Here is a 15672-nt window from a genome sequence, read left to right on the forward strand (position 1 = left end):
TTCACATTCTTGCTTTGCATATTGAATGCCTTACCCGCCGCAATCTTCCTGGCCTCCTAGATCTCCTGGAGGGCGCCTTGGGCCTCATTCTGGGCTGCCTCCGCACTCTGACGAGCCTTGGCGAGTTCGGTCTCTTGAACCGACGCATCGCGCTCCAAGGCCTCGCACTTCTTCACCGCGTCCTCGAGCTCCTGTTAGACCTCGCTGACCCGGGCCTTGAGCTTCTTCTGAGCGGCCTGCTCCTTGACAGCTTTCCCTCCGGCTTCGACCAGGGCCTTTTTCAGGGCCTCGACCTCGGTCGTCGCCTCTATACACATCATGGCATTTCAGTCATTGCATATCATTTTCCTTTTTTCGAATACATAACAGGTTATTACTTACCTTGTTTTTCCTGGAGCTGCCTCTTCACCTGGCCCAGCTCCTCCTCGGCCTCCGCTAGTTTCTGCTTCAGTCCGGAGACTTCGGCAGTATGCGAGGCTGCGGCCAACAGTGACGCATGTGTTTACATTTCAGAAAAATTTAGTTAGTTTCCTACAGTAGGAGATTGATCCTCTGTCCGGCTTTTTCTTTCTGAACACCGGACAGTGTCTCGGGGGCTACTATCTACATTGGGATTTTCTCTTTTTTGCGTCGCTTACCTCAAAACCTGTCAGCAGGCTACTGCAGGCTTCGGTTTGTCCGCTCTTGGAGGACTAAACCCTTTCAGTTACCGTGCCCAGAAGGACACGGTGCTCATCCACAATGGAAGCACCTCGTAGCGCCTCCTGCAGATTATCCGCTGCCCCTGGTTGGACAGAGGTCACCGGCAGAATAGGCATCCCCCTTCTTTCGAAGGAGGTTGCGTGTTGGATTCCAGAGCCGCATCGGTCTCCGGGATTGAGTATGGCTAAGGGCCGAACTGAATACGGCCTTCCCCACCAATCTCCATGGGGATTGATTCCCCTTGGTGTCCGGCGATGGGGGTTTCGCCTTTTGGTGCCTCCTAAGCCTCTCCCCTGCCTGGAACAGTCCTTTGGGATAGCACCTCCGCATCATCCTTGGTCTTGGGGGAGTGAGCGGCTTGCGGTGAATCGCTGGCAATCGCCTTGAAATCCAGCGAGCCGAGGATCGCGGGGAGCTATTGTGGACCAGACTACAATAACATAACTAATCATGTCAATACAATGAGGAGGAGAAACTTTATGGGCGGATATAAGTCTTAGCACTTACGATGCTGCCCGCGGTTTAGTGCGGGGGCATTGCTCTGGACTGCTTTCAGCGTCCCATGCGGAGCTACCCACGAGTGGGCCTTTCCCCTTCTTGGGCGCCTCCGCCTCCAGAATGGTGGAGGCCGCCCTCTTCTTCTTCCCCTCATCAGGGGGGGGGTTGTTTTCCTCCTCCTCATCATCGTCATCGTCTTCGGCGGCGGGGGAATGAGTCTTGTCTTCGGACGTTGCGTCCGAAGCACCCTTGTGGCGGGGGCCACTCCGGACCACCTTGGCCTTCCCTGTGGCCTTCTTCTCCGGCGCCTTGTAGGGTGCCAGCACCAGCATCTTCGCTAAACGCGGGATGACTGGTTCTTCAGGCAGTGAAGACGAACATTGGATCCGCTTCGCCCTCTCCATCCAGTCCTGAAGAATCGATGATGATAAAAGCTTAGACATCATCCTTTAAACAAGCAAGTAAGGGATGCAGTAAGAATAATATACCTCGTTGGCGAGGTGGTTGATGTCATGCCCGCGGTCTGAATTTGTGGCCAGCGGTGTTTTGTTGCCCTTAAAAAGCAACCTCTAGGCATCTTCGTGAGTGGTTTCAAAGAGCCTCTTCAGGGTATGGTGCTTCTTCGGATTGAACTCCCATAAAGGGCGGCTTCGGCTTTGGCATGGAAGAATCCGGCAAACTAGCATCACCTGGATTATATCGATGAGTTTGATATCTCTATCCACCATGCTTTGAATGCGCGTTTGCAGTGCTGTCAGCTCGTCTGGAGAACACTAGTTCAGGCCCTTCTCGACCCAGGAAGTGAGTCGCATGGGAGCGTCCGAGTTGAATTCGGCAGTTGCGGCCTAGGTGGTGCTGCAGGGCTCTGTGATATAGAACCAATGTTTCTGCCATTCTTTTACAGTCTCCACGAAAGTGCCTTTTGGCCAGGAGACATTGGCCAGCTTGCTCACCATGGCGCCTCCGCACTCCGCATGCTAGCCATCCACCACCTTCGGCTTCACATTGAAAACCTTGAGCCACAGCCCGAAGTGGGGTTGGATGCAAAGGAAGGCCTCACACACGACGATGAACACCGAGATGTTGAGGAGGGAGCTCAATATGCAACGAGTTGCATATCGACGGAACAACACATTCATTTATTTAGCTCTCTCCCGGTTATGTACCCAACAGAATTAAATGTTATTAAACATGGCAAGGGGTGAAGCATATGAAAACTACCTATCTAGGCAAGTTTAAATGAGGCCGGAACTAACAAACAACAATTCTGGAAAATCCTCATGTGCATATTTTGATTTGGTACTGTTCTGTCCTAAACCATATTTTAGAGTTGTTAAACATGCAAAGTAATGGCACCATGTTAATCTATGCATTTTTTTCTACCCCATTTACATATCAAGATTATTTAAAATGGAGCTACAGTTATTTATTTATGAAATAAAGCATTTTAGCAAATTAATGCAAACAGCAGTTTAAACATTTTAAACATAGATGAAAGTTGGATATTATGAAACTAGACAAAATTCTAAGCATTTAACATATATACTTTGTTTTAAAATGATGCATGATTGTTGAGTTTTTATATGCATGAAGTCCTAGCGTTTTCCTGTAAAACTGCAAAACACTTGAATAATAACTAAATTGTTTTGCGAAAAAATGTGACTCGGGCCGAATCAACAGGCAAGCCCAATAGGTGCAGGGACGCTGGAGGCTCACCATGGGCCTTGGCCCGTTTGTAGAGAGGCTTGGTAGGCTGGCGGATCTGGCGAAGAGGAGCTGGGCCTTGGCGCGCGAGGCAGGCCTAGGCGCGGTCAGCGAGCGGTCAACGGGCACGGCGTGCGCTCGAGCGACTCGAGACAGAGGCGTCGTCCACCTTTGATCAACAGGAAGCAGAGCAGTGGCGGTGTGGGATTTGGCGGTTGGGCGGTGCGACGGGAAGCAAGGGTGGCTGGATCCGGACGAGAGGACGGCGGGAAGGCGGATCCGCGACGGAAGGCGAGGACCTCCGGCGAGGCAGGGACTTGGGGTGGGCTCGGCGGCGTCCAAGCAGAGGCATCTCCTCAGCGCTGCATGCAGGACGCAGAGTAGGCAAGACGGTAGCGAGGTTCAGCCAGGGACGCAGCGTAGGCAAGGCTCCAGGCGGCGACGGAGCTGCGGGTCGGCGGTCAGGGATCCATGGCGGTGACGTCCTGGTTCAGAAAGAGAGATGTGAGAGTAGGGAGCAAAAGAAAGAGGTGGAGGGCAGGGGCTCGACGACCTGGTGGGGCTTGTTGAAGAGGAAGGGGAGGTCCATCAGCGAGCTTGCTGCCGGCGATGTACTAGACTCCGGCGAGGCGGAGAGGCAGGGGACGAACGCGGGGAAGACTGGTCCGTCCATTTCCTGGCTGGAGCGGTTGCAAAACGCTGGCGGGGCGAAGCTGCTTAGGGGTGGCGCACTGGATTGAGGAAGGCAAGGGGACGAGGAGGCACAGCCTCGTGCGTTTCCTCGGGCACGCGGGCGTGGGAGAAGGAGCTCGAGCTCCTAGTGAGACAAGGGAGGAGGAAGGGCCTCGATCCAATCGGGATCGAGCTCTGGCTGACTGCGCGAAGGAGAGGGGAGATCTAGGAGAGGAGTGGCGACTGCGGGTTGGCTCGGGATGGATCCCGAGGGGAACCAGAGGCTGGCGGCCGAGATGGGATGGATGGGACATCTCCCTAGATTTTAGGGTTTTGTCTGGTTATATGGCATGTTTGCTAGGGTTAGGGGGTTAGGAGGGTTTTTCGGAGCCTCCGATGGCGATCCGACGGATCCGATCGAGAGGGGGGGGGTTAAGCAGGCCTTGGTGGGCTATGAAGACAAGGTTGGGCTAAGATGAGATGGAAGGAGTGCATCCGGCAACTGTTTTCGGAGACCGAAAACGTCCGACAATAGACCGGCTAACTACCGCTATAGTTATCCGTTGGGGCGTCAAACGGACTCGGAATGCGATGAAACTTGGCACGCGGCGTACCGACAACATAACAACACCGCATGCCAACTTTCAACCCATTCCGAGAACATTTTCTGACCACTTATAAAATACTATTTTGGACGTGTCGCGGGCGTGTGCGAGTGTGTCTAGGCTCAGAACGGACAACGGAAAGAACTAGGAGACCCGGATGGATGGAAGTTTTGAAACCATGATGATGCAATGCACATGATGACATGGCAAGATGTAACACGCAAGAAAAGACATGGGAATGATGGCGAATAACTGGAAGACACCTGGCGCAACGGCCTCGGGGTGTTACAATGTTGCACTATCATTATCAACTTCGCATCTTTTGGCATCAATATTATGAATATGTGTATTACTACAATAAAGATTCAATAAGAATAGACCATTCATCAGGGGTGCATACCATAAAAGATAGTACTCATATAAATAGAACAATCATTATTCTCTGATTTAAATGAATAACCGTCTCGCAATAGACAAGATCCAGATATAATGTTCATGCTCAACACTGGCGCCAAACGACAATTATTCAGGCCTAAAACTAATCTCGAAGGTAGATGTAGAGGTAGCGTACCTACGGCGCTCACATCGACCTTGGAACCATTCCCGACGCGCATCGTCACCTCGTCCTTAGCCAATCTTCATTTATTCCATAGCTCTTGTTTCGAGTTACAAATATGAGCAACTGAACCAGTATCAAATACCCAGGCGCTACTATGAGCATTAGTAAGGTACACATCAAGAACATGTATATCAAATATACCTTTGTTCACTTTGCCATCCTTCTTATCTGTCAAGTATTTGGGGCAATTCCGCTCCTAGTGACCATTCACTTTGCAGTAGAAGCACTCAATTTCAGGCTTGGGGTCCAGCTTTGGGCTTCTTCTCGGGAGTGGAAACTTGCTTGCCATTCTTCTTAAAGTTCCCTTTCTTTCCCTTGCCCTGGCCTTACGCATTGCGAATAGCTCAGGAATCGTTTTATTCATCCCTTGCATATTATAGTTCATCACGAAGCCTTTGTAGCTTGGTGGCAGTGATTGAAGAACTTTGTCAATAACAGTAGCAACTGGAAGATCAACTCCCAGCTAAATCAAGTGGTTATGATACCCAGACATTTTGACTATGTGTTCACTGACAGAACTATTCTCCTCCATCTTGCAGCTATAGAACTTGTTGGAGACTTCATTTCTCTCAGCCAGGGCATTTTCTCGAAATAAACTTCAACTCTTGGAACATCTCATACCTCCATGACGTTCAAAACATCTTTGAAGTCCCTGTTCTAAGCCCTAAAGCATGGAACACCGAACTATCGAGTAGTCATCAGATTGAGTCTGCCAGATGTTCATAACATCTGCAGTAGCTCCTGCGGCAGGTCTTTCACCTAGCGGTGCATCAAGGACATAATTCTTCTATCCAGCAATGAGGACAATCCTCAAGTTACGGACCTAGTATGTGTAATTGTTACCATCATCTTTCAACTTAGCTTTCTCTAGGAACACATTAAAAATTAGGGGAATGGTAGCTCGGGCCATTGATGTACAACATAGATATGCAAAACTATAAGACTAAGTTCATGATAAATTTAAGTTCAATTAATTAAATTACTAATGAACTCCCACTTAAATAAACATCCCTCAAGTTATCTAAGTGATACATGATCCAAATCAACTAACCCATGTCCGATCATCACGTGAGATGGGGTAGTCATCAATGGTGAACATCTCTATGTTGATCATATCTACTATATGACTCACGTTCGACCTTTCGATCTCCAGTGTTCTGAGACCATGTCTGTACATGCTAGGCTCGTCAAGTTTAACCCAAGTATTCTGCATGTGCAAAACTGTCTTACACCTATTGTATGTGAACGAAGAGTCTATCACACCCGATCATCACGTGGTGCTTCGGAACAATGAACTTTGGCAATGGTGCATACTCGGGGAGAACACTTTTATCTTGAAATTTAGTGAAGGTATCATCTTATAATGCCACCGCCGTTCTAAGCAAAATAAGATGCATAAAGGATAAACATCACATGCAATCAAAATATGTGACATGATATGGCCATCAGCACCTAGTGCTTTTGATCTCCATCTCCAAAGCATTGTCATGATCTCCATTGTCACAAGCTCGATACCCTGATCTCCATCATTGTGTCGGGGTCGTCTCGCCAACTATTGCTTCTATAACTATTGCTAACGCATAGCGATAAAGTAAAGCAATTACATGGCGCTTGTGTTTCATACAATAATTAAGAGACAACCCTAAGGCTCCTGCCGGTTGTCGATATTACAAAACATGATCATCTCATACAATAAAGTATATCACATCACGTCTTGACCATATCACGTCACAACATGCCCTGCAAAAACAAGTTAGACGTCCTCTACTTTGTTGTTGCATGTTTTACGTGGCTACTAGGGGCTTCTATCAAGAACCGTTCTTAACTACGCAAAAACCACAACGATGATTATCAAGTTTGTTGTTTTAACCTTCTTCTAGGACTGAACGTAGTAAAATTTGATTCAACTAAAGTATAAGAAACAGACACCCGCCAGCCACCTTTTATGCAAAACAAGTTGCATGTCAGTTGGTGGAATCGGTCTCATGTGCATGGACATGTAAGGTTGGTCCGGGCCGCTTCATCCCACAATATCGTCGAATCAAAATAAGTCATTGGTGGTAAGAAGACTATCATCGCCCACAATTCTTTGTGTTCTACTCGTGCATATCATCTATGCATAGACCTGGCTCTGATACCACTGTTGGGGAACGTTGCATTGAAAACAAAAACAATTCTACGCACACGCAAGATTTATCCTTGGAGATGCATAGCAACGAGATGAGAGAGTGTGTCTACGTACCCTCGTAGACCGTAAGCGGAAGCATTTGTTAACGCGGTTGATGTAGTCGAACTTCTTCGCGATCCAACCAATCGAGTACCGAACGTATAGCACCTCCGTGTTCAGCACACGTTCAACTCGGTGACGTCCTCGCCTTCTTGATCCATCAAGACGGTGAAGTACTGGATGAGTTCCGGCAGCACGACGACGTGGTGACGGTGGTGGTGATGCTATGTCCGCAGGGCTTCACCTAAGCACTTCAAAAATATGACCGAGGGGCGTCGCACACAGCTAAGAGATTGTCGTGGTTATGTGTGGCGCTCCCCTCCCACATATATATAGGTGGGGGAGGAAGGAGCAGCCAAGGAGGCGCCCCGAGTAGGCCGAATCCTACTTGGGGTCTCTCCCAAGGCGCTCCCCTTTCCTTTTTAGGTGAGCGAGGAAAGGCAGGGGAGGGAGGAGCCCCCCTTCCTTTCTCCCATGAGAAGGGGAAGGAAGGAGGGGCTAGCCCTCCCCCCTTTCCTTCCCTAGGGCCAGTAGCCAGGGAGATGGGCGTGCCAGCCCCCCTGTGGGCTGGTCTATCCCCCTTGGCCCATTAGGCCCATACACCTACCGGGGGTGTCCGAAACCCCTTCTGATGACCCGATGACTACCCGGTGCACTACGAAACTCTTTCGGTGTCCGAATATCATTGTCCTATATATCAATCTTTACCTCCAGACCATTACGGAGCTCCTCGTCATGTCTGTGATATCATCCGGTACTCTAAACAACATTCGGTCACCAAATCCATATAGCTCATATAACACTACATCGTCAACGAGCATTAAGCATGCGGACCCTACGGGTTCAAGAACTATGTAGACATGATCGAGACACCTCTCCGGTCAATAGAGAATAGTGGAACCAGGATGCCAATATTGGCTCCTACATATTCTACAAAGATCTTTATCAGTTGAACCTTATGACAACATACATAATTCCCTTTGTCCATCGGTATGTTACTTGCCCGAGATTCGATCGTCGGTATCTTCATACCTAGTTCAATCTCGTTACCGGCAAGTCTCTTTACTCGTTCCGTAATACATCATCTTGTAACTAACTCATTAGTCACTTTGCTTGCAAGGCTTCTTATGATGTGCATTACCGAGAGGGCCGAGAGATACCTCTCTGATACTCCAAGTGACAAATCCTAATCTCGATCTATGCCAACTCAACAAACACCTTGGGAGATACCTGTAGAGCATCTTTATGATCACCCAGTTATGTTGTGATGTTTGATAGCACACAAAGTATTCCTCTGGTATCCGGGAGTTGCATCATCTCATAGTCGAAGGAATATGTATTTGACATTAAGGAAGCAATAGCAAAAAACCGAATGATCAATATGCTAAGCTAACGGATGGGTCTTGTCCATCACATCATTCTCCTAATGATGTGATCCCATTATCAAATGACAACACATGTCTATGGTTAGGAAACCTTAACCATCTTTGATCAACGAGCTAGTCTAGTAGAGGCTTACTAGGGACACGGTATTTGCTTATGTAATCATACATGTATTTAAGTTTCCGATCAATACAATTCTAGCATGAATAATAAACCTTTATCATGAACAAGGAAATATAAAATAACAACTTTATTATTAACTCTAGGGCATATTTCCTTCATGTGCCTCTCTACCCCTTCCGTTACTGGGTGAGGACACCGCAAGATCGAACCCATCACAAAGCACCTCTTCCCACTGCAAGAAAAATCAATCTAGTTAGCCAAACCGAACCAAAGTTTTGGAGAAGAAATATGAGGCTATAATAATCATGCGTATAAGAGATCAAAGAAGACTCAAATAATATTCATAGATAGAACTGATCATAAACTTGCAATTCATCGGATCTAAAAAAGCACACCACAAAAAGTCATTACATCAAATATATCTCCAAGAACATCGAGGAGAACATTGTATTGACAATCAAAAAGAGAGAAGAAGCCATCTAGCTACTGCCTATGGACCGGTAGGTCTGTGGTAAACTACTCACGCATCATCGAAGAAGCACCAATGAGGGTGATGTACCCCTCTATGATCGTGTTTCCCTCCGGCAAGGTGCCGAAAAGGGCCTCTGGATTAGATGTCGTGGTTCTAGAACTTGCGGCGGCTGGAATTGTGTGTGGTCGACTCCCCTAGGGTTTCTAGAATATTTGAGAATTTATAGAGCTGAGAGGTGGTGGAAAGGAGCTCCGTGGGCCCCACCACCCAGCAGGGCGTGCCTGGGGCCTCTGGCGCGCCCTGGTGTCTCATGGGCCCCACGGGCCTCCTCTCGGGCACTTCCTTGGCTCCCATGTTGTCTTCTAGGACGAAAAAATCTCCAAAAGGTTTCACCGCGTTTGGACTCCATTTGATATGGATATTTTTCAAAGTAAAAAAACAAGCAAAAAACTGCAACTGCACTTGACACTATGTCAATAGGTTAGTCCCAAAAAATGATATAAAGTTGCTATAAAATGAATATAAAACATCCAAGAATGATAATACAACAGCATGGAACAATAAAAAATTATACTCCCTCCGTTCCTAAATACTTGTCTTTCTAGGCATTTCAACAAGTGACTACATACGGAGCAAAATGAGTGAATCTACACTCTAAAATATGTCTACATACATCCGTATGTAGTAGTCATTTGAAATGTCTAGAAAGACAAATATTTAGGAACGGAGGGAGTACATTCGTTGGAGACGTATCAGTACATAAACTCATGTAAGATAATCTAATTATTTTAATTCATTATAGAGTAGGAGCCTCTCCTACTGTTTCAGCTGTCAAAAAAAGGGATTCATCGTTAGGGGTGTAGTCAAACTCGGGAGCAACATCGGTCTCAGTGTCTACCGAAGAGAAGACGGGGAAGAAATAATAAATATAAAGCAAACAAATGCATCACGATGCATGACATGGAAATTTGTTGTGTTAGGGGTGACCTAACGCAATGCTACATGTTACAGACGAAGCGGGAAAATATCTGTGAATATTTCCCTGGCTTTAGGCAGTTATCAGATAGATGAACCGGAAGGGAAGGTTCTATGTTTGTAGTGTTAGGGACATGTGATAGGCATGTGGATAGCATATTCAGATTCATTATATTTTTCTGACCAATTTTCATATATAAATTAGTTTCATCCGAGCTACAGTTGAACCTCTAAAGTTTTAAAAATATTCTGAAAATTACTGGATTAAATATTAATTCAAAGCTATTTATATATAAAAAATAATTGATGGGTTGACCACAAAAAATCGAAATAGAAATGGAAAACGATTAGAATCAGTCGGATGATTTCCGGGCATCGTCACCCGCGTCCGGCGCCGTGCGATCGCACCCAATCGTGTGGCGCGGAGCGTATCTTTTGTCCTTGAGGTGAACACCTATCGTGATGACTGTTTAGTACTAGTTTCCTTTTATATGCACTTCACACATAGTGCCTACTTCTTAGCACGTACCTCCGCATGTACATACCTGCTGCTGCAAACAGTTTCAAAAGTACGTACATAGCAAGCACCGATTCCAGAACACCATATTTTTTACGTCGATTATGCCTGTTTGTTGGACTTTGATACTAGCAAGCACATGGAGTCATAATTTTGAGAGAGATCTAACTAACTCCTGAAAAAATGGATCGGCCCCCGCGTCGTCTTTGGGCGACACGGGCGGCAGCCATCTCCTCCGCCCTTCACCGGCAAGATCTAAGTTTGCTCCCCTCGCCGTCGTCGGAGGACGTCGCCGGGCAAAGTCCCTGCAGCCGACGGCGACGGCGAGGACTCATTCTATGTGCAGCGGCAGCAGTGTAGAGGGATGCTTATGTGGCAGATGTGCTGCGCGGTGGGCCGGCATCGCCCGGGGTGTGAGCTGCACGGCGGCCTGTGATCTTGTCAGGTTCTTCCCTCTTGATCAAGTGGCCGATCAGCGGCTTCAAGTCGCAGGCTCGCAGCTTCTCTGTCTCCTCTGGCGGCCGACGCAGGGACTCCAGATCGTGGCTGAACAAGGCATCTCATTTGCATGTGCCAAGCACGTACCAAGGTACATGATGCATGCTTACATGGATGCACGGTGGCTCACCAAGCATCTCTTGGATCTTCGTCCATGGAGCCTTCTGATGGCCCTTGAGCGCTCTTGGCGGCGCACTTGATCCTAAAGTGCGGTGACTTCTTGCTATAGTTGGCGCCATGGCTCGCGTACGGATGCGTTGTCATCTACGATTACATCTTACACGGGCATGGTTACAAGACGCCGCGATCCCATGAAGGTTCGCGGCCGGCAACCATGGATCTGGTGGTGACCACCCGCGGCTCTATGATCCACGGCTTGGTGGTGATGATTCAGATTCGGTCGACCGAGTGAGGGTGACTGCACACTATGCTGCAGCGACCTCCTATGGCTCCACAACAGCGGTGGTCATTGCAAGATCTTCGGTGCATCTCAGGATCCAGTGGTTGACTTTGGCAGTGGGATGCAAATTATGGGCGACCACTTGACGCAGAGGAATGGTTGTGCAGTGGCGGTGGTCACATCACATGTAACTGCTTGGATCGTGGAATAGTGGTGGCGACAACACTTGCAAGACTTCAATGGTGGTGCTACTCGAGCACCCGGTCGCGAGGTCCGGGGTGAAAGCCTAGGTCTGAACTGAAATGGTTATGCCTGGCAATGGCGATGTTTTTTTTATGTCATTACCTTGTTGAAGGCATTGTACGGATATGCTCCGACTGATTCTTCAAGGTGAAAACCTAGATTATGCACTTGGTGGTTGAATCCGGTAACGGCGACGCTTGAGTGTTGCTACCTTCTTGAAGGCGTTGCTGTTGAAGAACCTCGCTGTCTGTGTGGTGTCATTAGATAATTGGTGCGGATATTGTGTTTACTGTAGTTTGCCGATCGTGGCTCTGATCACTTTGGGTTTTTCTTTTTTCCTCGGCTACACATAGCTTTGGTCTTATATGACTTTGCTATTTGCCGTCCTGTTTCTTGTGTGTGTGCGTTTGTGTTGGCTGTGTGCATCTTAACTATGTAGAGGCCGGATGTGTGCTCTTTTGGTTTGTATCTTTTTGTTTCTTCTTTATGAGGTAATAAAATCCACCCTTTATCGAAAAAAACATGGAGTCATAATTTGCTTGGATATAGCAATGCTTAGAATAGCGTCCAATGTCTCCGCTGCCATCGTGGCCGTCAAAACATATACTGAAAAAGACTTTCTCCCCGCTTTATAAATAAATAAAACCATCGAGCACAAAGTCAACATGGTACCAGCCGAACAACACACACACAACGCCATCGCAGGCAAGGTCCAACAAACATGCACACAAACACTACACAAGGTTCAGCTGTGGGCATAACACAACATGCCCAACTCAGAAATGAGGCACGCACAACACATAAACGGCGGTGGCGGCGAGGTAGAGAAGATCTAATCCGGCTCTGGAGGTGGTGGGGGAAGCGGAGGAGCCATCCGGAGAGCCATCGTGCGAAGCTGGGTGATGATGGAGGTGATGGCGTCTCTCTCCCTGGGCGTCTAAGTGGTCGCCAAAGCTGCAAGTAACCAAACCATTTGAACAAAGCGTCAGTAGCGCAACGAGGAGGGACGTGCTGAATCACAAGCTTATTCCTAATAGTCCACAGCGTCCAGGCTAGCAGACCGATGGCCAGCCACCTAATGTGGCGAGACGCGGGTGGTGACGCCTGGAGTTCGCCGAAGAAAGCGGGGACGTTGCTGTGGTCCCAGCTTCCACCCACTAATTTGCGGAAACCGCTCCAAAGAAACCGCGCGGACACACAGGTGAAAAAGATGTGGTTTGTATCCTCTTCAGGACCGCAGAGCGGGAATGGCCCATCCCCAGGGCCATTGCGTTTTAGGACCTCTACGCCGGACGGGAGGCGGCCGCAAATCCATTGCCACCAGAAGATCCTAATCTTTAAGGGGAGCAGGATCACCCAGATGGTGGTGAGAGCCTCAGGACCCCGCGAAGGGGCTATAGACTGGTAGAGAGATTTAGAGGAGAATTGCCCAGATGACTCTAGACGCCACCTGGTGCGGTCCTCTCCTATCTCCAGGTCCGGCTCATGCAGAGCAATGCAGTCGAGCAGGTCCTGCCACGCCGCATTCTCCGCCGGTCCAAATGGTCTCTGGAACTCGAGATGCCCTAAGTCAATAAGGGCCACCGCGACAGAAATCCGCGGATCTACCGTGATGGTGAACATGTCAGGAAAGCGAGCTGTGAAGGGGTGTACCTAGCCCATCTATCATACCAGAACAGTGTGGCGGTGCCAGATCCAACCGCAATCGAGGTCCCGATGCGGAGGACTGGGAGGAGATGTATGATGGATTGCCAGAACTGGGAGCCACTGGACCGTAGGCAGAAGGCGAGTGGCTGATCACGGAGGTATTTCTGCTGGATGATGCGAAGCCACAGGCCACCCTCTGCGTTCGCAATCCGCCAAAGCCACCTAGTCAGGAGAGCAACGTTCATGCGTTTGGAGGACATGATCCCGAGTCCGCCCTAATTGCGAGGTTTACAGATCTCCGTCCACCGAATCATGTGGTACTTCTGCTTATCGCCCTCACCAGCCTAGAAGAAGCGCCCCTGAACTGTGGTAATCTCATGGTGCAGAGTCTCAGGCAGGCTGTAGAAGCTGATAATGAATAGGAGCAAGCTGGAGAGGGACGAGTTAATGAGCACCGTCCAGGCTGCCTTTGAGAGCCACCGGCCCTGTCATGGTTCAATGTAGTGTTGTAGCGTCCCCACCGTGGGGCGCAACTCGGCCACCGTGAGCCTTATGTTGCTAATGGGGATCCCCAAATACGTCGTGGGGAAGCTCCCGAGCTGGCAATTGAGGCGGTCCGCGATGCTCTGTCGCCCGTCTTGGGGGTATCCCAAGACCATGACCGCACTCTTATCGAAGTTGATGTTGGGGAACGTAGCATGCAATTTCAAAAAAATCCTACGATCACGCAAGATCTATCTAGGAGATGCATAGCAACGAGAGGGGGAGAGTGTGTTCACATACCCTCATAGACCAAAAGCGGAAGCGTTAGGTTAACTCGGTTGATCTAGTCGAACGTCTTCACGATCCAACCGATCTAGTACCGAACGTACATCACCTCCGAGTTCAGCACATGTTCATCTCGATGACGTTCCTCAAACTCTTGATCTAGCAGAGGATCGAGGGAGAGTTTCGTCAGCACGACAGCATTGTGACGGTGATGGTGATGTGATCCGCGCAGGGCTTCGCCTAAGCACTACGACGCTATGACCGGAGGAGTAAACCATGGAGCGGGGCACCGCACACGGCTAAGAGAACAACTATTGTGCTTTGGGATGCCCCCTGCCCCTGTATATAAAGGAGGGGAGGAGGAGGCCGGCCACCAAAGGGAACGCCAAGGGGGGGAGTCTAATACGTCTCCTATGTATCTATAATTTTTGATTGTTCCATGTTGTTATATTATCAATCTTGGATGTTTTATAATCATTTTATATTATTTTTTGGTACTAACCTAGACATAGTGCCAAGTGCCAATTGCTGTTTTTTCCATGTTTTTTACATCGCGGAAAATCAATACCAAACGGAGTCCAAACGCAATGAAACTTTACAGAGATTTTTTTGGACCAGAAGGAACATAATGGGCCCTGGCTACGCCTGGGGGTGCTCCGAGGAGAGCACAACCCACCAGGGCATGCCGGGAGGCCCAGGCGCGCCCTGGTGGGTTGTGCCCACCTCGGGTGCCCCCCGGACCGCCTCTTTGCTCTATAAATACCCCAATATTCCCAAAACCCTACGGGAGTCGACGACATATTGATCCAGCCGTCGCAGAGTCCAGAACCACTAGATCCAATCTAGACACCATCTCGGATGGGGTTCACCACCTCCATTGGTGACTCTCTGATGATGCGTGAGTTGTTCTTTGTAGACCTTTGGGTCCGTAGTTAGTATCTAGATGGCTTTCTCTCTCTCTCTCTCTTGATTCTCAATACAATGGTCTCTTGGAGATCCATATGATGTAACTCTTTTGCGGTGTGTTTGTTGGGATCGATGAACTTTGAGTTTATGATCAGATCTATCTTTTATATCCATGAAAGTATTTGAGTTTCTTTGATCTCTTTTATGCATGATTTCTTATAACCTCGTATTTCTTCTCCGATATTTGGGTTTTGTTTGGCCAACTTGATCTATTTATCTTGCAATGGGAGAGGTGCTTTGTAGTGGGTTAGATCTTACGGTGCTTGATCCCAGTGATAGAAGGGGAACTGACACGTATGTATCGTTTCTACTAAGGATAAAACGATGGGGTCTATCTCTACATAGATAGATCTTGTCTACATCATGTCATCGTTCTTATTGCATTACTCCATTTCTCCATGAACTTAATACACTGTATGCATGCTGGATAGTAGTCGATGTGTGGAGCAATAGTAGTAGATGCAGGCAGGAGTTAGTCTACTAATCTTGGACATGATGCCTATGTAATGATCATTTCCTGGATATCGTCATGAGTATTTGAAGTTCTATCAATTGCCCAACAGTAATTTGTTCACCCACCGTTTGCTATTTTTTTTGAGAGAAGCCACTAGTGAAACCTACGGCCCTGGGGTCTCTTTCTCATATATTTGACT

The 15672-nt window shown here is 48.3% G+C and overlaps 1 protein-coding gene across 1 annotated transcript; it reads right to left on the minus strand.

Annotated features, from left to right (window-relative positions):
* Positions 1-12575: 12575 nt before the first annotated feature.
* Positions 12576-13261, minus strand: LOC147965176 (uncharacterized). Its single transcript, XM_087530325.1, has 2 exons — positions 12700-13261; positions 12576-12592 (listed from the first exon to the last, which is right to left on the minus strand). The coding sequence occupies exons 1-2, from the start codon at positions 13259-13261 to the stop codon at positions 12576-12578; spliced, it is 579 nt and encodes a 192-aa protein (XP_087386451.1).
* Between the last annotated feature and the right edge of the window lie 2411 nt (positions 13262-15672).

Source organism: Triticum urartu, chromosome 6A, assembly GCF_056163025.1.
Source record: "Triticum urartu cultivar PI428250 chromosome 6A, HENAU_Tu73, whole genome shotgun sequence".
NCBI classification, from domain to species: Eukaryota; Viridiplantae; Streptophyta; class Magnoliopsida; order Poales; family Poaceae; genus Triticum; species Triticum urartu.